Source organism: Sparus aurata, chromosome 16 (genome assembly GCF_900880675.1).
Source record: "Sparus aurata chromosome 16, fSpaAur1.1, whole genome shotgun sequence".
Lineage (NCBI taxonomy): Eukaryota > Metazoa > Chordata > Actinopteri > Spariformes > Sparidae > Sparus > Sparus aurata.
Window position 1 is genome coordinate 15,668,229 of NC_044202.1, and position 21,707 is coordinate 15,689,935.

The following is a 21,707-nucleotide window of genomic DNA, read 5'->3' on the forward strand; positions in this document are numbered from 1 at the left end:
TTCCAGCTCCGTCTCCAAGGGGACCGCCGAGCCCACCAATCACATCGCCGAGCGCAGGCAAGCGGGCAATTCAATTTCTTAAAGCCGCAGCGTCCATTTATTTTTTCTTTTTCGTCCCAGGGAGGCGTTGTGTGAAAGAGAGGTTCAGCACAAGACAGCACATTTTGAAGAACAGGCAGAGTAAAAGCACCTCGACAAGACTGCAGTTTAAAAGTTTCCTTTTTTTCCTTTTTATTAAATGTGAATTCACATGTTAGTTTGAGCCCATCCATTTCAGAGTATTTGCCTAAATACAAAATAGGCATCATTCTGTCATCACATCCTGTTTTAAACGCAACAAATAACACATTTGTGTACAGATATTCACAAACTGAAAGGACAGTCGATGGTGGTAGGTACTTATTTATTAAAAGATGAGTCAAAGACAGATTCACACTTGGAATGTGAAGTAACTACTGCCTAGAACTTTCAACAAAACGTCTTGGCGTATAATTAGGTCATATTCCAAAACCTTTTTATCAAACAGACTTCATATGTAAGACCCACATAAAAATAAACAATATCTGCTTTTTTTAAGTGCAAGAAATAAAAAATACAGGTTTATGGTTAATGTTTTAAAAAAAGAAGGCAGTCTTCAGTTTTAAAATAAAGTTTCATTTCATGAAACAGGACTATGGAATGTTCTTTTTTGCTTGCTTTGTTCCAACTAATGCCAGACCACCATACTGTATCAGACTATGCCCTTTCTCGCAGAAACTTTCCCAGAATTTATCAGTCAGATTCGAGTTGTTTTTGGTGTCAGATATGCTCATTATCCTTATGAGTCAAAAAGAAAAAAAACATTCAAATTGTGGTGTTAATCAGTTTTTTTTTTTTTTATACTAGTATGCATCACACCATGAGGCCATATTGTGTTGTTTTGTATCAGTTCCAGCTGATTTGTTTATTTTTTCTGCCTGGACAGGCTTCAGCATCATAACATGAAATGATGTTGACAGTGCACAAGTCTGTTTTTCCATCACCTTGCTACAATTGTTGATGGTCTGTATCTTAAGAGTATATATTGCACAAAAAAATGAGAGGGGGGAAAAACAGTATGTGCCATAAAAAATACCAAAATCCAGTTTTCACACCTGCGATCGGGACCCATCCACATATCACGAGTATGATATACATAAACTCCTAACTTTACTATATTACAGTACATATACAATCTTGAAACTAGTTCCAGCTCTGAGGTATGTGTTCCCCCATGATGCCATTGTATCGTCTACAAATACTCAACAAATCTGCTCTACAACTGTACAAAACCTAGTTTTTTTGAAATCACAAGGCATTTTTGATGCAAGTCTTAATTTAACTTAATCCTTAAAACCAGGACTCCCTTGCATGCTTAAAAAAAGAAGAAAAAAAAACAAATGATAAAGGGAAGAAGTGCCTGAAACTCACTGAAAAGCACAGTAAGAACATTCCCTTTGTTTAACTGTACAAAAATATGCCTGAAAATATCTTACTTTTTCTTTTAAAAAGATGAGGTCTGTTATGTATCAAAATGTTTTCCCCTCCACAACCTGTATTTCTGCAGAGGTTTAGGCTGCGTAAAATTTTGTCCAAACCAGGAGGTAAAACTGAACCAGTTACAAAAAAGAAACGAACAAACATTTTTGCGGCATTTAGAAATTACATAAACCTTTTTTTTTTTGTTGTAAAGTAACGTTCCTGAACAATTTGTCAGTTCACAGATTTGCTTCGAGTCAGTCCACAGTCCGGTGTTTTTTTTTCAGCTTCCCTGCAGTTTTTTTTCCTTTTGCTTTGTTTGAGTTTTTTTTTTTTTTTTTTGAAAGAGGATAATAAGATGCATAGAAGTTCACGTATTTTTCCCTTTTTTCTTGTGGTCCGTTTTTTTTTTGTTTTTTCTTTTTAGCTGAACAGTAAAAAAAAAAAAAAAAAAAAAAATGCAGACCTACACGTTGAGGGGAGAAAATCCATAAAACCCTGTCATGCCTGCCAGAAAGAAAGAAAGAAAAACGTCTGCAGACTTCTGCTGTTTTTGTTTTTTCTTATTGTTTTGTTTGTTTGTTTTTTTGCTACCAGCTTCATAAGCATCTCATTCCTCAAAAAAACATTTCACCTTCACCTCCTGGTCCTTCACCTCCCCTTCCAGGACCCCTTCAGAGGAAAAAAAAAAAAAGAAGGAAAAAAAAAAAGAAAAACCCACAGGAGGCAGGGCTAGGGACAACTTGACCAGGACACATATATAATTTACTTTCTCCCTTCTCTGTTATTACTAGAGGAACTCGTGTGTCTTTTTCTCTCCTTCTTTAATTTTTTGTCCCCTTTTCTCAGTTCAGTATGTGAAGACCAGGTCGGAAAAGTTCGCCTCCAGCCAGTCCCCGGCAATCATCTCGCTGAGCTCTGGCGTGCAATAGTCTGGGAATTCAAAGTGAGAGCCCAGGCTGCCCTCGCTGAACGAGTCCAGGTCCTTATCCACAAGAGACAGGGAGAGGTTTCCTGAATTGGGGTTGCCCAGCTCCGAGCCTGGGGCGCTGGGGGCGAAATTCAAACTAAAGTCAAAGAGCAAGTCGTCCGCGTCCTCGCCGGACGAGGAGCTGCTGCTGCTGCTGCTGGAGGAGGAAGAGGAGGAGGAGGAGGAGGATGTGGAGACCGACCTGGAGGATGCTGGTGAGACGGAAGCAGCGTGCAGCGCGCTCTGCTTGGTAATGTTTTTGATATTGTAAAACAGTCTGTTGTTGTTCCGCACTTCTTCGTACATGCTCGTCCCCTCGGACTCGGCCGAGGAGCTCAAAGTCGGGCTCGCGGGCACTTTGGCGACGTTGTACGGCCTCAGGCGCTCCTCGTCCCGCGTCTTAATCCCCATCCGGTAGTCCTCCTCGTACTCGTCGTCTTCGTCGTCGTCGGTGAGCTCACTTTTCACAGTCTTTGTAACTTTTAAGCTGGGGAACACGCAGTCCTCCCCGTAGCCGTGCGCGGACTTGGAGCCGCTCTTAGTCTTTATCTTTGAGCACTTCTTGCTGGGAGTCTTTGCGATTTTGCCGCACTTCTCCGGAGACGGCGCCGAAGACTTGGAACTGTCGAGCTTTGGTTTTTTCTTGGGTCTGTACTTGTAGTCGGGGTAGTCGGCCATGTGTTTTAGCCGCAGCCTCTCGGCTTCCCGGATAAACGGGATCTTTTCGCTGTCCTTGAGCATCTTCCACCTCTTCCCCAGGCGCTTGGAGATCTCCGCGTTGTGCATGTCGGGCGACTGCTCCATAATCTTTCTCCTCTCGATTTTGGACCAGACCATGAACGCGTTCATGGGTCTCTTGATGTGACCGGTGGCTGTCTTGCACCAGTCCGGGTTTATCGCCACGGGGCTGCATGCCATAAATTCACTCTCCTCTGAATCGGTAGCCTCCCTGGACATGCTCCCGTCCGTCTCGCTGTTGTCCGTGTGCTGCACCATTGTCCCCCCTCCCGTGGTTCTCAAGTCACTCTGTGTCCGGGCGCCGCAGCTTCTCTCTCAGCCCCCAAGAAAGGCTCTCAGCTCTCTTGCGTGTGCGCCGGTTCGTCCTGCGTCCACTGCGTAACGTATGTCTCAAGCTCTGCACTCTTTTTCCAGAGTTACAAACTGCCTTCTTAACTAGTTATCAGCTTTTTCATGTCCCCTGCGTCACCGCGCGGCCGTCCAATCGGATCGCTTCCGCTCCGCCCAGCAGACTCCATGCAAGACTCCCCTTAACCCTTTTATTCCTGCCTCCCGAGCTTCTCATTGGAGTGGAGGTGGGGATTTGTGGTACACAGCGTCTGGGGCAACACGCCGGGGCGAGACAGGCATATTAAACACACAGTTAGCGCCGTGCGCTCCCGAGATGAGCATTACGCACGAAAGCGCGCACAACACTCACGTCTATCCATTCCTTTCTTTCCCTTTTCTTTTCTTTTTTTTTTTTAGGTGTTAGGAGGAAATAGTCAGAGGAGCGCTTATTCTCCAGGCAGACATCCACTCTTTACCGATGTGTCTGGAGGAAAAGATGTAGGCAATGTGATTATTTGCTTTTTTTTTTTCTTTCTCCCCCCTCCCTCAGGTTGGATACTGAAGGTGGCGCTTGGACACTGTTGCAGGCGCCTGGATGCGTCGGTGCCTGCCTGCCTGCCTGCCTGCCTGCTGTAAAGGGATGCATTTAAGCAGCTGGTAATAGCTTTAGAGGAAGACACGATGCTGTCATTAACTTTAGTATAACCTCATGCATTTCCCCGGAAATCACTGAGCAGCAAATAAGTGTTTTCATTTTTTTGTTTGTTTGTTCTTTTCCTTTTTTTTCCTCTCTCTCTCTCCCTTTTCCTGTTTGTTTCCGTGTCTGCTTTTGGATGAAGGAAATAGGTCAGTAGTACATCCTGCCTCACAAATCTTGTTTGGAGCGTGCGAGCACCCGAAACACATCTGCAAGCGTCCCAGCGAGCCCCAAACTGACGGGCACGGGGCTCATTCATTTAATTGTGACAACATTTTCCACAAAGAAAAAAAAAAAATCCCTTTTCTAGTGAATAAAACAGGAATCAGCATCCGCGTGGATAAAACCCTCATGTGGTACAGTGCGAGGCAGTAACACTCAGTTGGCAACGTTTGGCTGTGCAGCCCCCCGAGTTGAGCCCATGCAGCCCAGGCATGGGTCGAAAGGCTCCCTGCTGAGTTTGCTGTGTCAAGAGGCAGTGTAGCATCAAGCTGGCGTCTCCTGCAACCTCCACCCTCCTCCCCCCCTCCTCCTCCCCTCCCGGCTCTGGGTGGTAGCCAACAGTGCTATTGGAGGCTGGGGCGATAAGGCGTCCTGCTTTTTTTTTTTTTCCTTCTCTCTGCTTTGTCCCCTAGAGGGCAATCACTTACCCTTTTGAAACCCTCCCCCCACCAAGCCACCGTATTTTCCCCAGCTGGGGCTTAAGAAGTGTCTCCACTGATACAGAGAGAGAAAGGCAGGGAGAGAAGAGAGGATAGCAGGGAGGAAAAAGAGGCGCACAGGGGGGAGAAGGAGGGCTGAGAAGACTTGAGGGAGAAACGCTCTTTGCCTTTTCCACCCCTTGGAGAGGCAGCACCCCCCTGTCTGTCTCTCTCTCTCTCTCTCTCTCTCTCTCTCTCTCTCAGACAGAGATAGGGCTGAAATGCTTTATCATGACCACCCCATGCTGATTAAGCCTTATCAGATATATGTGTCGGAGCAGGAGTCTCAGGAGGTTGGCGCATGCACACGCATGTTTTACTGTCAGCTGTGTTTTTTTGCTGATGGATTCATTTGAGTGGTCTCTGATCAGATCAGCGCAGAGGCGGTGGTTATTTCAAATGAACTGATAGCGCCGTATCATCCATAGGCGCAATTTGCAGGCACATATTGACTGCATATCTGCGTGGGATTCTAGGAAGTATCCATGTATATGCAGCACAAGATGTCTGATGTTCCACCGAAAGGAGAAGGCACTATTTATCCCCTAACAAGAGGGTTTAGAAAATATTGATCAGTCATTTCATGCAGAATGGCGCTCAAACCTTTTTGTCCCCCCCCCCAACCCGTCTATCACATCCCCGCCTGCCGCCCCAGCCTGCCTTATCTCTCTATACGATGGTTTCATGCTGGACATGAATCACACGACTGCTTAATGATGAGCGTGCAGGGTGGCTGTCCTGCTCATTAGCATGGCTCATTATTGGCTGTGAATGAGGTGCCGGTGTCAGCCCATACAGCCTATGAGTCATCTCAGGGAGGGTCTCATCGCCATGTCTGCCTTCCCACACACACACACACACACACACAGACGCAGCAGTACCCATACATACCCCATCTCACCTCCCTCCCTCCCTCCAGCCCCACCCTGCCACCACCACAACTGCCTCATCCAGTGAGCGGGACTACGAGAGAGAGAGAGAGAGAGAGAGAGAGAGAGAGTTGTGGGATACTGAAACATGTTTTCATTTCGTTCTCACTCCAGAGATTACATATGACTAAACAGCAAAAAAAAATCTGGAGAGCTGCATTATCACTGTGCGATTTCTAATACCGTGTGCTTTTTTTTATTTATTTTTTTTCGATACCCCCAAAGGCAGATGTTTTAATGCTTATTTGCCGCTTTTTTTTTTTTTTTTTTTTGTTTTCGTGTCAGGGGAGAGGACATTTTATTCCAGAGCGATGGAGTGTTGAATTAAGTGATGGTTTTCATGTACGAAACACTGAGAGAGGGTTTTCGGGAGAAAACAATTCCCTTTGCATTGCTTATCTAAAAGCCCCCCAAAGCAGCTGCTGCTCTCACAAAGGGCCAGTGAAGCGTTAGATCAATACTAACCCTGGCTGGAGGCTATCTGATGCTCAAAATGCATGGATCCATCTCCTCTGCATAGCCCTGAGACAGGTGTGGACTTCTGGAAGCCGCTATCTGATGGCTTCACAATGGGTAAAGAAAGGGGTGGGAGGGGGTCGGTGGGGGGCTAAAAGCGGGTGGTGAGGAAACAGGGGGTTGTTTTGGTAGCACATAAAAACGCAAATTAACTTTTCACTTGACAGACACATTACACACCGTATCCTGTGTGCTCGGGTTACAATGTTTATTGCCAGGCAGTGAATTGGTGTTTTTCTAGCCCATATAGTGGAGTCACTTAATGGTAATCCAGTGCTATGCATAGAATTTATGTAACAAGTCCCAGCAGTTTGCGAGTGGAGGGCAAAGCTGGCCCTTGTCTCTTTCGACACAGACTTAAAGTCCCCTTTCTGTCCAGACTGTGAGAGCTGAAACCGGATATCAGCTCGCGAGTCTGGAGATTTATAGTTTCTACATTTGTTGCCAGGTACTCTAGCCCATTACCCTGTCCTAACTTGTGAGATGATACTAAAAACGAGCCGTGTCAGCCAGCCCAGAATTTGTTCCGCCGGGCCGCCCGTCGCTATTCGCTCTCATTCCTCAAAAGATCGTGGCTTCCTCTCCTGCTCTCAAGATAAGAAGGGGGCTCTGACAATGAAGAGGATCTCGCAGTAGTTTGGAGGTTGTTGTTTTACCACTTAAGTGTTTGGTGCCTCCGAGGCCATTTTATGCCCCGTTTGTTGCTTAACATTCTCGACTCAATGCAAATGTATCTCCGGGGTGTCGGGTTGTTTGTTGACCTCCTTGATGTGGCCTCTGTCTCTCAAGGTCTGATGCTTAGCGGATACTTGAGACTGGAGTATCTTGTCGTGAGTGTAAACAGCTGACGCTTGAGCACTGCGCTGGAATGTTTGTCACACAGAAAACGGCACAAACACAATCAGATGCCAAAGCCGCGGGTATCCTGCGCGCACTTGTACTTGCAACGGCCCGCTACTTATACAGACGCCTTTCCGAGGGTTAGGCAGTTAATGACTGTGCCCAATCTTGTAGCACCGAGCGCAACACTTGATCTCAAGCTTCACTGAAATTAAATGAAATTAGAAATGTTTTCCAGGTGACATTATTCTACTTGGAAAGTCACAATAGGAAGTTTATTCGAGGACTGAACTTAAACACGATATTAAGGCATCATACTTGCTTATATTAAAGATATAATATGTAATATTTATGCAGTAAATTGTCTAAAAAGAACTACACTTTGGTTCTATGTTTTTTTAAGTTGTATGCTCAAAGCACGTTTACAACGCAGTTCAAGAGAGCCGACCAATACTTGATTTTGGGGGCTGATTCTGATACAGATATTAGGAGGTTATACATTCTGATATCTATATATCCACTGGAAAGCACATGTGTTGGCGATGATGTGTCACAGAGGCAGGATGTTTTACTGTTTATCAAAAAACTTAAATTACACCAGTGCACTGAAATTGTAAACTCTGCTGGGAATTCAAATAATCCCAAACCAGTTTTTCTGAATGATAATCTCTATAAAAAGCTTTCAAATTGGGGCATATCTGGCAACACAAACGCCAATACTGATGCACTGTATCTGTGACAGGCCAAAGTTTGACCAGCTGCGCCATTAAATGCTCCTTACACATTTACGCATCAGTAACCAAATAAAAAAAAATCAGGTATTCTGCATAATCTGGACTTTAACTCTTCATATCTTTACTACATTTATCTGATAATGCTCCCTCTTATGAGGATCTGAGCACTTCCTCCACCACTGACGATATAACCAAATTCAGCAAACTCACCAGTGAACACTCACCCAACCGCTCCAGCATGCATTTAACCCCCCGAGGGCGACTCTAAACCTTCAGCCAAGCCAATGTGAGACATAAGTAGCGGCGTGGGTGGAGGATGCAAGTACATTTGTAACTGAATACTTTGACGCTGCGGCAATTATTGCGGTTAGGAATGCGAGATATGAGAATCTGGGCTTTTTTTATGAGCTGGCTATGCGTAACCCCCGTCTTTATACAGGTGACAAGTGTTTGAAACTCTGTCAGAAAGCATGAAGAGTTTCCTGTCTCAGTTCCTGTCTTCTCCTTCTCTTCACAGCACAGACGCGGCCCCACGAAGCAGCGGGAATCCACAATGGCCTGGAGGAGATGACATCATCCCCGAGCAACTCTGGCTTACACAGTACAGTGTGTTCTACAGTAATCATATTGCCATGTCATTCCCCATAAGCTCGGGCCATTTAAATCCTTTAATTATACACCAGCAGCACTGAAGCGGTGTTTACCGTAAGAGTCCAGTGTACCTAGTTTTGTGTTGTACATTGAGTCTTATGTTAATAAACTTGTGTGGCGGAAGAGCCCTGCAGGCGTTCACAGCCACTGTAATGAGACTGTGTTTAGTCTGGAGACCGTGTAGGACTAATGCTGATGGATTGTATGGCTGCAGGTCAGGTCTTGCTCTCACACACTCTACGGTAGGAGGAAGGGGAAAGTTTCATTTGCAAGATTATGAAACAATCCAACATAAAGTTATTATTACCGTGTTGATATGAGCTACGGGAAAGCTACACATCATTGCCAGTGGAGCACAAAAGGAGGACATTGTTTGCAATCCCCCTGGCTTTTAGCGGTGGAGGAGTGGTAAAATAGTTCATCAATAAAATTGAGTTGCTGTAGTCAAACATGAAACCTAAACAACATCAATCTCCGAGAAATACATTCCGTTTATCACTTCTCACTACAGCAGTTGATATTCTAAGAAGTACGGGACGGTTCCCACTGAAGCCATGTGGCTCAGCTCCCCTGCCGACCAGCCCAGACTTGCCCCCGAAGGAGATAAGATAGTGTTGACTACAGACCACTCTGTGTAGATGGGTGAGGGGCCTCCGCTGTGCTTAAGGGGCCAGTGTACTCCATCTCGGACGCTTGTCGGATGAGGTAAATAACTTTGGAAACCTCCTCAACCCCTCACCTTTTCTGACCTTGGATCAGGGGGGCGGTCTGTGTCCGAAGTTTCTAACAATTTGACATTCATACCTATTTTTGAAAAAGGAGACTGAGTTTAAAGGCCCTATTTGTGAGAAAAATGTACTTTTGAGTCACATTCTCAACTCTCTTCTGGACTGTAGGTCAGATCGGCTGCCATCCTGAAACGTACGTTGCAAATTTGTCTCAAAAATCAACTTTTCAACTTTTTGTGCTCATTTTCATTTTCATCATTTTATTTTCGGTTACAACTAGAAAAGCAAACATGACTGATCAGTTCTCCAAAACTGTCCAGTGCTGCAGCGCAATGTCCCCCTCATGTTTCTTTAAAGTCCTCCTTCCCAAATACCCAGTCTGCTCGGATTGACCCAGCACAACTAACAACAACAGATCAGCTGTGCTTTATCAATTCTTACTTGCCAAACTTTAATAAATTATTGTGAAAACGTGACACGTTGGCATAGCGCGATGTCACAAAATCACGGCATAGAAGGCGAGACTACTGACGAGGTGTTTCAGGAACAGTATTTTCTGAGGGGGAGAAGAGCTTCTGTTGTTGTGGACTTGGCCTATTTACCTTTCGTGATCTTTACATGAACAAGATCACATATAAATCACTGGAGAAAAGGAAACAATGAAAAAGCATAATTGCTAGGTCTCCCTTAAACTTCTCTCTTAGCTCTCTTCATACAACTATTTCTATCACTTGTCATGTAAATAAGACTGTTATTGTCTTCCAGGAGAGACTGTTTTACAATGCGCACTGTTATCTGCAGACAACCTTTCCCTTTTCCTATGAGTAAGTCCTCTTGGACCAGGTTTAAACACGTCTGTTATCTGACACGGTTGGACAACGCGTCTTAAGCATCGCCTCTTTTCTAGTTCAGCAACCTCTGAGTCACTCTCAGTCGCATCCTGTGCTCTGAAGTTTTACTGGTTTATGATCTTTGCACCACTGGTCGAGCAGCGACAGTTCAAAGCAGCATGACAAATTGAGAATCCATGCCCTGTGGACAAATCTGAGGCAGCATTGTGTCAGGATCTTGAGGTTTTATAATTAGCAGGTGGGATAACCAGTAATTTAAGTCAGGAAATGTTAGTTTTATTTATCTCTTGATGGCTTCCTCAGGTTCCTGAAAGTTAATTAATTCCTCTAAACTGTCTTTTACTAACGATCACATAATGGCAGTTGCAACCCTACTCTAGTCTATCTGTCCTACATTGAGCTCTGTGCATGATCACATTTATTGTGTTTCCATTCCCATCTGATAAGTTTTTATGTTCCAGAACAACTACAGACATGCATTTCCACAGGAAATTTCCTAAAAGCCGATTTTATCCTTTAATTTTATTAAAGTTGAAACCAAACCTCACACAAAGAGTCTATATTATACAAATGACTGCATGAATACTGTGGCTTGCTTGTCAATCATCCCTTGCATATTACTTTTTCACAGATGAATAAAGAGATTTAGTCACAAACTGGTCGGAAACAGCATTGTGAAAATCAGCTGCATCAATCAGGCTTTAACCTTGAAAACAAAAAAACAAGAAGAAATGGACCCATACGGAGACAAACACCTGAAGCAAATCCAAGCATTCACTCTTGTTTGAACAGTGACTAGATAAGATAGCTCAAAGTTATCAGCACAAGATGAATTCCCAGAGGAACCCCCAGGAGGGGTTTCATCAATGCAGTGGGAGGGAGAAAATCAATCCCTCACACCACAAATAGTGACAAATAACCACCTCAAACTGAAGCGAAATTAGTTGTACCCTCCATGGTTTTATTCAGTCAGGAAACAAAAAGTCTAAGAAGTAAAAGATGTAAAGGACCGCCATTCCAGCACAAAGATAATACACAGCAAATAAACATTGTGCAACTTTGTAAACATAATCATAATCATGTGGGCCAGAATGAAAACATACTTCTTTCCAGTTGTGGGGCCAACTGCGGAATCAGACAGAACAGCTTCGGGTGTATTTTTCCACAATCATGCATCACATTCATTCATGTCTGTTGACATAAAAATGAGAACTGGCCAGTGTTGCCATTTTTACACCAAAGTTACCACACATGTGCAGGTTTTTTAAAACCCCTTAAATTCCCCCTAAAAAATAAATGATTGACTCTGAGATGAATTTGCCTTCTTTTTTTTTTATTTTTCTGGTGTGTCACGTTCAATGTAGTTTGACAAACCAGGTGTCTGTCATTGGCCGGCTATTCCAATCGGCCCTCTCCTTCCTACACTATCTACATGTTAAGTTGGTTACACTTTACAATAGGGTGCACACAAAATGTTTGCAGCTACTGAGGTGCTGGTAAGGAATGAATCAGGAACACATTTATAGTTATATACGAGAAGTAATGAGGGACTACTCAGTAACTACTAAGTGTGCTGTTTTACTTTATTTGAGGTCACACAAAAAGAGTTACTTATTAATAAGTAATGAGTAACTAATGAGTCAATTGGGTAACTACTCAGTATGATGTTTCACTTTAATTGAAGGTAAACAAAAAGAGTAACTAATGATTAAGTTATTAGTAATCAATAAGTCATTACTAGTTTGTGCCACTCAGCAACTGGGTCATATTTAAAAAGGAACAACTCTTTAAGAAAATGGTCGGTATGTCAGTTCTCAGATATTTATGAACTAATCTTTATTGATTGATTAATGTAGTATCTCACTGTCTGTTCTCCAGTAACTATTATAGTATCAACTATAGCCCTGAAATCACATTTTTTCAGGAATTACTAGTGAAACGATTCATTAAAGGTCCCATATCATAAAAAACAAGTTTTCTCTGCTCTCTACATATATAAGCTGGTCCTCCCTGAGCCTGCCAACTCCCAGAATGAGGAAAACAAGCGAGTCCTGCATGGTCTCTGCAGACCACCCACTGGTAACAAGGCGCTCCTACAGGCTGTTCAGATTCTGCTCCTTTCGTTAAGTAATGAAAGGAGTCATTATCATAGTCCGACCTCCACTGCGCAGTGATAGGAGATATCAGAGAGGGGGCGTTCATCCCCGAGGTGAAGTTTGGTGTGTCCAGCGGAGAGACAGCAGTGTTTCGCAACATTGTCTCTCAGAGCTAGACACACAATTGCTCTGTTGTTGGTTGTAATAATCAACACAAGTGCCTATATTCTGTCCCAGCTACAGAACAACAGAAGAGACCGTGGTTGTGCTTCATTTTTAACGACAACGTGCCATCTGCGGTTCGTGTTAGCTTGTATGTGTGTGCTAACCACTTTACATCGGACTGCTTCAGTAACGAGGGTCAGTACAAAGCTGGCTTTGCCTCGACCCTGATCCTCCTAAAAGGATCAGTCTCAACCATACCAGACCCAGCAACTGCACCCGAGCCACCGATAAGTGTTACCGCGGTTTGATAGTATTTATCAGTTGCTGACGAGTATGGTGAAGTCAGCTGGAAACTGGCCAACTAGTAAGCTACGCTTCGGTCCGCTATGCAATGGCGTTTGAAGCGAGTTTGATGTGAATAATATTATGACGGAGCTTGGTTGTCACAGTAAAAAGTCTGGAAACATGTGCAGACTGGAGACAGAGACGATGCGAACAGTGTATAATAGTTTGGAGACTGTGTTGGAGACAAACACAGCTTTCGCTAGCTGTTAGCCATTAGCTACATGGTAGTAACTGTAACAACACATACAAACAAACTAACATTATTCAGCCACACTAACCATTCTGAAACGTCCTGCTGCAGCGGCAGAGTCTGTACTTCTTCCGGAGCCTCTCCTTCTGGGTCCGATTCTGGGTCAAACTGGTTCGGTTGAATGAAAAAATCTCCGTGAGCCATAGTGTTACATCCACCGTAAACATTAGCGCATGCTACCTTTAGCATAAGGGGCTTCCTCTCCCTGAGTAGCAGGAAGGGCTCCCCAAGTAGCCGTTGACAGACGGAGCTCATTAGCATTTAAAGGTGCAGGCACAGAAACAGAGTACTCTGAATAGAGCTCAGCAGAGCAACTTTTAGACAGCTGGAATGCAGGACCACGATTGTGTTTGGGGCAATACATATCGAATACAGAGTTGTTGGACCTCTGACAGCTGTGTGAAATTGATGAAAAACAGTATAATATAGGACCTTTAACTATCAATTTGTCCCTGATTCATTCCTTACCTGCTCCTCAGTAACTATTCAGTAACTTAAGCCCATCCTTCAAACTCAAAGCTAACTATGCAACGCTTGAGTGCTGCTGGAAGTAGACGCATGGAAAACTATTCATCTGCATCGTAACTTTGTACCAGAGATGGGGCAAAATTGTCCATCTGACCTAGGGAATAGTTCCGATTGTACCCTTTCCCACTGAAGACAGAAGCCAGATGTTAGTGTGTATTTTATAAAAGGGGTACATTGGATAAAGTATTGTCTAGAATGGAGATTTGCACTTCTTTAAATACCAGCTACAGTCTCCAGAGAAGGTCATTTCAATATCAACCTTCATACGCCGCCCTCAATCGCAAGTTAAGTTTTTCCTCAAATATATTTATGTCCTGAGTGTATGTCTGGAGAGACCAATGGCACCACAGAAAAAGAGGAAAACTTCAATGGAGTCTTGTGACTTCCTTTTTACTTTGCATTACATATGCACATATAGACTGGTATTTTCCCCGCCATTCCATCCATATCAGAGCCTCAGTATGTCCTCTTCCATATACTGACTCACTGCCCTTTCCTTCATGTCTCTTAAGGATTTCTTAGACAGGCTTCAAGAAAGATTTTCATAAATGTCCTCTTTTGCAAATCCTCCACAACCCTCTGTGTGCGCTGAGAGCTATCTCTATCTGAACAGTAAAGGTCATTGGAGGAGACCAAGGGATATAGAAAAGCTAAGCTGTGTGCATGGGAGAGTGTTTAACAACTATCTAGAAATCAATAATAGAAGGTTTGATAATGAGTGTGTCAAATCACAGTCACAGACTAACTCAGGTGTGGCGAAGCTTGGCGCTTCCATCACACTTTGGTCTCTTTGGTGTCTGTACAGAGCGAGCAAATTAGACATCTGGATTGTTGGTTGAGTTAGATTATTGTACAAAATATTCAGCACTTCAAGTGTTACATATTCTTGTATGTAACAATAGTCACAAACTCTCACCCCCTCACTGCATATAGCACCGTGATTTGACACTGATTATGTTAATATGCATGTATGATTTTCTCTACTGATTATGTTAATGTGTGGAAGTAATCTACCTCCTTGAAAAAAAAAAAAAAAAAAAATGAAGCCAGCTCTGTAACTGCGTATAAAATATTAATAAAAATCGGATAACGTCAACACCAAATCTCCCATTTATTATTCCAGTCTCACGGGGTCTTTTTAAACTGAGTTCTAGTGTCAATAGAGGAGCTCTGGATTACAAGATGAGAGCTGTAAGACAATTCGGATAATGAGAAGGAAAGCAAAGTTTCCAAGAAACCATGGAAAGAATGAATTTAGTCATGAAAGTGTGAGCGGATTAGCCCTTCTCTTATTTCCAACATTTCCTCTTTGATACATCCCGACACTAATCTCATTATAAGTGTCTGTCAAGCATACATGACAATTCATTTTAACAAGGTAGAGTTTCCCGCTCCCTTTAAATCCACAGCTTTCTTCTCAAATGAAAACACATGAGAGGTTCCACTGGAACAGACATGGCCTAACAAGGGAAAGGAGAATCCGGCTGAGCACTTTTGATCATTTCAAACTCCGACTAACAGGAATAGTTAAAAATGTGTTTTCCTCTCGGTTCACAGAGTTTTCCCGGTGAAAAATACCCATAAAAATCTGAATTCCATAAATATTCATGCCGGAATGTATTCCTTTATGTGTGTTCTGTCTCTTTACTGTGAATCAGTGCTTGGCGACTTTTACATGGAAACTTCCTTCCATTTTTAATCCCTATAAGATCAGTGAAACCGTCTATAAAGACTTGTTATTGTGCTTTCTTATCGATATCAAGAAATATTGCACTCTTACCATGAAAGTATCTGAAGAGGAAAAGGGCAGCTCATAAGCGGCATTGTGTTCCAGATAAACCTGTGGAGGAAGCAACACATAATTAGTGTCTTGTTAATTGGGGAGAGCCATTATTGCGTACTTAGTGTGATGTTCAACTAAAATGTTTGCCAACAGAACATTTTTTTTGTAAGAACTGCCTCCCTTTTTTCTTTCAACAAGGAATGTGAAAAATATCCTGGGGCGTTATTTTTGAACTAGTTTTATATAACAAGCTGATTGCATAAATATTACATTGGCTCTCTGTCTGCAGCCTATAGTGCACTGCATCTGATATCACGTAACTTGCTAGAAGACGGTGGCTGTGATACGCTTCAAACTAACTGTCGAGATATATCATGACCTGTGCGATCTCTATCTGTCCATCACTGCGGTAATCTGACCAGAACGGATAAATACTGTGAAAGGTCTTAAAGCACTCGGAAGACCAGTACCTTAATCATGGCTAATCCCTGGTAGCAAGACATGTCTTGGGGGGACACAGGATGGACACATCACCCCAATTAGCAGTAGCTATAGCCTTAAAACCCTGTCATTAGGAGCCCGTAACCTTCCTGTCACTCACCGTAGCTGCTGCAGCCTCTACTTAGTGCTCCGTTACAATTTGTCACATTTATGCACAACAGTCATGCAGATCTGAGCACATGCTATGCGCAATGACTTCAGAGAGTAAATGGTGAGACTGGAAGACAAATGCATATATGCAATTTACAGTGATGCAAATTGGACATATGCCATGTTGCTTGCGAGTGTAAAACCTTAATAGGCTGATTTATGTACGACATTCCTCCGAGTATTAATATGTCCAAGTGCCTACATTGTTATGCCATGTTCAATAAACTCCATGGCTGGCACTTCAGAATTATAACTCCCCCCAGCACTGTGTTTAGTGTCTGGTTAGGGTTAGATACAAAAATGAACATCTGGTTAGGGTTAGGACGAGATCATGTTTAGACTTGAAATACCTGATGTGTTGCCAAGAGGATGGCTGCGAAAATTTCCCAACAGTAAACAGGAAGTGAAGTGGTCTTGAACGGTGATCTCTCGACTAGCTGTCTCGCTTTTACCATGTCCCCCCAGTGCTGATGCGACTCAATCACCAGAACGCATGAAGTACATTTCAGCAAAACCACAGACAAGTTAAATGTTTTTTTTGTGCAACTTTAGGCATCTACAGGTTCAGTTTTCAATTTCTCTCTCATCACAATGAAGTACCTATGGTCTGGTAGTCACAAAAAACAGTTGTTAGGGTTAGGGAAACATTGTCTTGCTTAAAATATGTGTTTTGGTCCCCACAAAAACAGCTGGGAATATCTCTATTTCCTGTGAAACAAGATCCAATTTTTGTCCTTGCAAACACAGCTGAAAATTCTCCTGGGGTTTCTCTACAAAAATATCCAGTGGTGTCACGCTTACAAATTTTGAAATGCAGACCGGGGAACTGCAGTCACCAGCTTGGCAACCTGTAACTTCTTGTTACTCACCGTAGCTGCTGGGTTCTTTTAAGCTTCTTCTCCTGATTTTATTTGCTGTTTCTCTTTTTCTGCTGTAAGGCACTTTGTGATACTTTCTGTATGAAAAGCGCCATATAAATAAAGGTTGATTTGATTTGATTTGATTACAATTTGTCACATTTGTGCACTACAGTCACGCAGATCTGAGCCCATGGCATGCGCAATGACTTCAGAAAGTAAATGGTGATACTGGAGGACGAATGCGTACATATAATTTTCAGTGATGCAAATTGGACATAAGCCATGTTGCTTGCAGGGGTAAAATCGTAATAGGCTGATTTATGTATGACATTCCTCTGAGCATTAATAAGTCCGAGTGCCCACGTTGTTATGCCATGTTTAATAACTCCGTGGCTGACGTGTTAGAATCATACCTGCGAATGAAACATGCATTTCAGATACCTTTTCTTTTGGTTAATGAATGATAGAGAAACATGTACATGCATTTCCAATGTCCATATAGCTATCAGCTCAGTATGCAGATAGGGTCCCTGGTGTTTTAGTGCGAGATAGTCTTCGCAGGCCTTCCCTGGTAGACAGTGGAGCATTAAGCGTTATCTTGGAGAAAGCACTACCATTAAGCTTGCAACAATAAGACCAGGGTCAAGGATGAAGTTGAATGACAGCTCAGGATGAATATAATTTCGGAGGAAGCGATAAAGAGGGGTCTTGTACTCACACTAAAAAGCAGAATAATAATTTTGTTCACCAGGTTGTCTGCTCCGACACATTTCCATTCTTCGCTCCATTCTCGAGTGAAGAGGTCAGATATAAAGGAGGACAATGACCAAGCGGGTGAGATTGATGGCGCGGATGAACAGGCCAGCGGAATCTCGGCTAAATCAAAGCTATTCACCGTTAATGAAAATAAGAGAGAGACCGCACTGTAAATCATCTTATGGTCTAATGTATTAGTGATAATGAATTCACGCTGCCACATTTAACCTTAGTTTTGCAATTCATTATATTTGAGATTAACAAGGGAGGGAACTTAAGTGAACTGTCTGCAGGGAATTACAGCTGGGGCCTCATTGTCAATCAAGGATTGTGTTCCGATGTCTTTCATTAGGGTTGGAGGAATTAAATAAGACTTTCTTTTAATGGCGGATGGCTCTCCCATTTAACGCTCCTCTTGCTCTCCCAAGATGGTTAACTCTTCATTACCCAAATTAAAGGCATCCATCTCTGTTGGCTCCTGCCACATTGCCATGACCTCTACCTGTCAAAACTTTCATGTAAGCGCTTGAGTGATGGATGATACCCCCGAACCCCATTGTCAAAATTATCCAGTGACTGTCCAACCTTCTCTGATCCATTCAATCCATCTCCCCAGGCTACGTGCCACCAGCTATGATTCAACAATGAAGCCGAGGCGCTAATTTACTCTCATAGAAATTAGAAACTACCTTTTAATTATATGCCTGGGAGTGTTCTAAGAGTTCACAGGGATCACCCCCAAAGCTTTTAACTCGACTTTGTGGGGGCTGATCATTTATATTCGTCAAACGTATTATTTCAGGGTTCGTTCGACATACCTAGGACCAGAGGGAATTTGAGAAAACCATCAGGAAGGAAACTCTTGAAATCAGTGTTCACATGTGAAGGTCACAGCTGTTGTTAAAGGATATGATCAGAAGGACTTACATGATGCAATGCAACAAAATGCCAAAAACAAAAGCCCCCCAAAAATCTGTTTATCAAGTCTGAGCACCATCGAATGGTGTACAGGGACTTGATCACTGATTTTCTTGATATATGCATGCGGAACTCTGATCAATAGACGATATGCACTGTTACTGGTTCAGCTCTGGAATTGCATCATGCTCAACTGTTTACACACAGTCTTTGTTGACAAAAGGAAACACAGTTCTCTGAACTTCCTCCCTCTTTTTTCCTCTCTATTTGCATCACCTTCAGACACATGTAAATATTCAAACACATGCCACACGTCATACATAATACATGATATAAGTGGTCCCATTCTTGTCTGACCTCTTGTCCTCCTGCTCCTCTCCCAGACAGATGTAGATAACGCTCCAGACACACCTCACTTCCTGAGCGGAGAGTTATAGCTTCCTGGGAGAGGCAACCGGCATCCCCTGGAGCCCTGAGGAGTTCGACAGCTACCTATGGAGAGGGCACGTCTCTGACTTGTAGACCTGCTCTGAGGCTTCTCCTCTCACTTTGAGATCCTCCGTGTACCTGTCAAAGGGTCAAAAGGGTACGCTCGGTGCAGACAACAGGACTGCGTTCGTGTGTCTGTGTGTGTTTGTGTTTGCATGTGTGCGCATGTGTGTGTATGTGTGACCCCCCTGGTGACAGATGCCAGGCTGTTTATGTGTGAGGAGTGGGAGTGCCGGGTGGGCAGGTGGGTAGACACGCATGTGTTTGTGAGTGCATGTGTGAAGAGGAGTGTGTGTGGTTTTGTTGTGGGTGGGTTTGAGCAGTAGTATAATGTGAGAAACTGCACTTGTCAGAATGTGCAGACATGCGTGTGAATGTATTTGCATATGCGGGCATATGTGTGCACACGTGTCCGTACCTTCACACACACTGTGAGTTTAACTGTGCCGAGAGTCAATTGAGAACCTGTTTGCAGGCTCCGTAAACATCCAAACCCAAAACTGTGTCCCAGAACCAGAGCATAACAGATGGGGGGGAGCTGCCGCTCTGGCAGCCAAGCAAATGATGAGCTAATCGTGGCGAAGGAGGTGACCATAGTTGGTTACAGCTTATTCAGGATTATGACTCAATCATGGAGGCTTATGGCACTTAGGTAATTATTTAATCAAAGAGTGGACGTGTCAATAGAAGTCGACATGAGATTAATTATAAGTCGGGGATGACTTCAACTCATTGTTTTTACCGGTCCTCTCTCTCGACACTGGCAGGATGGAGAGTTGATGGGATCATTGGGAAGGTGAGTGACAGCTCTACTGGAGCAAGAATAATCAGAGTGGTATAGTTAACACTAAACCCCCCTTAGCAGGGATTGAGATCAATACAGTGCAATCCTTGATTAAAATGTTTAATTAGCTGTATTAAAGTGCAATAGGAAGCTAAGGAAAGTCGAGAAAGCATCCCTTCTCCTCTGTGTATGGATCAGTGGGGATCTTGAACATCAGCTGGTGTCACGAGCTAACTGTTGCTCTGCTGATCTACCGCAGCCCATTAACTGGTGGCTCAGGGAATATGGAACAACGTGAAGCTATACTTGGATTTTGCCAGCCCAGTCGTCTGAAGAACTGCTTGCAATGCGTGAGTCTGCAAACAACAGACATGTTGAAACATGTTTCTTTACATTTCAACTTGTTCTTTCTTTAAATTTAATTTTTCAATTGTATGTCTTGAGAGCACTGTGCTTAAGGTCCTGTTAGGTTTAGGCACAGAAACGACCCGGTAAGGGGCAGGAAAAGATCATGTTTAGGCTTAAATGTCCACTCACTAGAAATTACATTTTCATCTCAATCCCAACTCATCAAATACTGACGCTTTAGGATAGTGGCCAACCCGATCTACAATGTCAAACACTGACGCATTGGGATAGCCTCCAAGCCGACCTGCGATGCCAAGATGTCAGTATTTGATGGTTTGGGAAACCCCAGCCGTCAGCATTTGACAAGTTTGGCAAAGAGACTCAACTTTCGTATAAAGTGGATCTTCAAACATGGCTCTTTGCAAACACCCTGTTCTGTTGCCCTGAAGGCGACTGCCAAATATCCCTACAGTGGCTAAATTTAGGTGGTTTTGTAAACAGGAAGTAAACTGGACTTGAACTGTGGTCACTGGCTTGGCAGCCTTCTGGCCTGGAACACCACCACCATCCCCTCCACCTCCTGATATGGAGGTCTGGTAATACACACGCGACTGGCGACTGGGCTGGGTGATGAGAATGTCAACTCCTACACATAGAATCTGAATATAATATTAGAGAAATGTGAAACATACAAATGATTGGTAGCCACGATTGCAAGTAGGGTGATTTTCTTCACACGTTGGAATGAGGGTTTGTCCGACACGCTCGGACAAGTGCACTTGAAGTCATTCAAAGTGTTGCATACGCTTGCTCACATAAAAGTGACAAAAATAGCTGTAAGCAGAATGAAAAAAAGTCACCAACTTTCACCCAACACAGCTGGCCAATCATTTCTTAAAGGGGGTGTGTATGTGTCAGATCGACGGTTTCGGTCGGACACAGGCCCCTTTAATCCTCTGTTGGAAAGGTGTGGAGGGTGGGGCTATCCAGAGCTATTTACTTGGTATTCTGCCCCCTTAAGCCGTCTGTGACAGCTATAGGAGAAGAAGCAGGCCAGTGGCAGCAAAGGGGAAGGTGTATGAGTCACTCAGCCTATCCTTAGTAACCTGCCATTATTTATAGCAGGAGGATGAAAGGCACTGGAGAGTTCTCTCTTAGTGATCTGCCAACAGCTTTCTACTAATAACTGTCACTTCTAAACGCATAGGGGCTTTCATGTCGGCTGGAGCGACCTGATGCTCACATCTTAAGAGATCGCGATGATGATACACAAAATAGACTGCTCCCAAAACTACTACTCAACTTCAGACACATGACCTGGGGAAATGGCTAATTTAAGCCCAACGTCGTGCCAAAAATTTGCCTTTTTCTTTGCGTTTCACTTTCTTTGTCGTTAAATTTAAGTGCTTAAATGAGTCGTAGGGACCCTTTCATGTTTCTTGTATCATCGTCCAAGTATTTCACTTCTCTAAGCAGCTTTCATCCCAAGGGGGTGGAATGCGGCTCTGTGAAGCTTCACGTGTGCTGATTCTTAGGGATTCCCCTCCATGTG

The 21,707-nt window shown here is 43.5% G+C and overlaps 1 protein-coding gene across 1 annotated transcript; it reads right to left on the reverse strand.

Annotated features, from left to right (window-relative positions):
* Nucleotides 1-219: 219 nt before the first annotated feature.
* sox11a (SRY-box transcription factor 11a) lies at nt 220-15,815 on the reverse strand. The gene is made up of 3 exons (XM_030444006.1): nt 15,805-15,815; nt 14,305-14,307; nt 220-3,600 (listed from the first exon to the last, which is right to left on the reverse strand). The coding sequence occupies exon 3, from the start codon at nt 3,461-3,463 to the stop codon at nt 2,348-2,350; it is 1,116 nt and encodes a 371-aa protein (XP_030299866.1). The 5' UTR covers nt 3,464-3,600; nt 14,305-14,307; nt 15,805-15,815; the 3' UTR covers nt 220-2,347.
* Nucleotides 15,816-21,707: the final 5,892 nt, after the last annotated feature.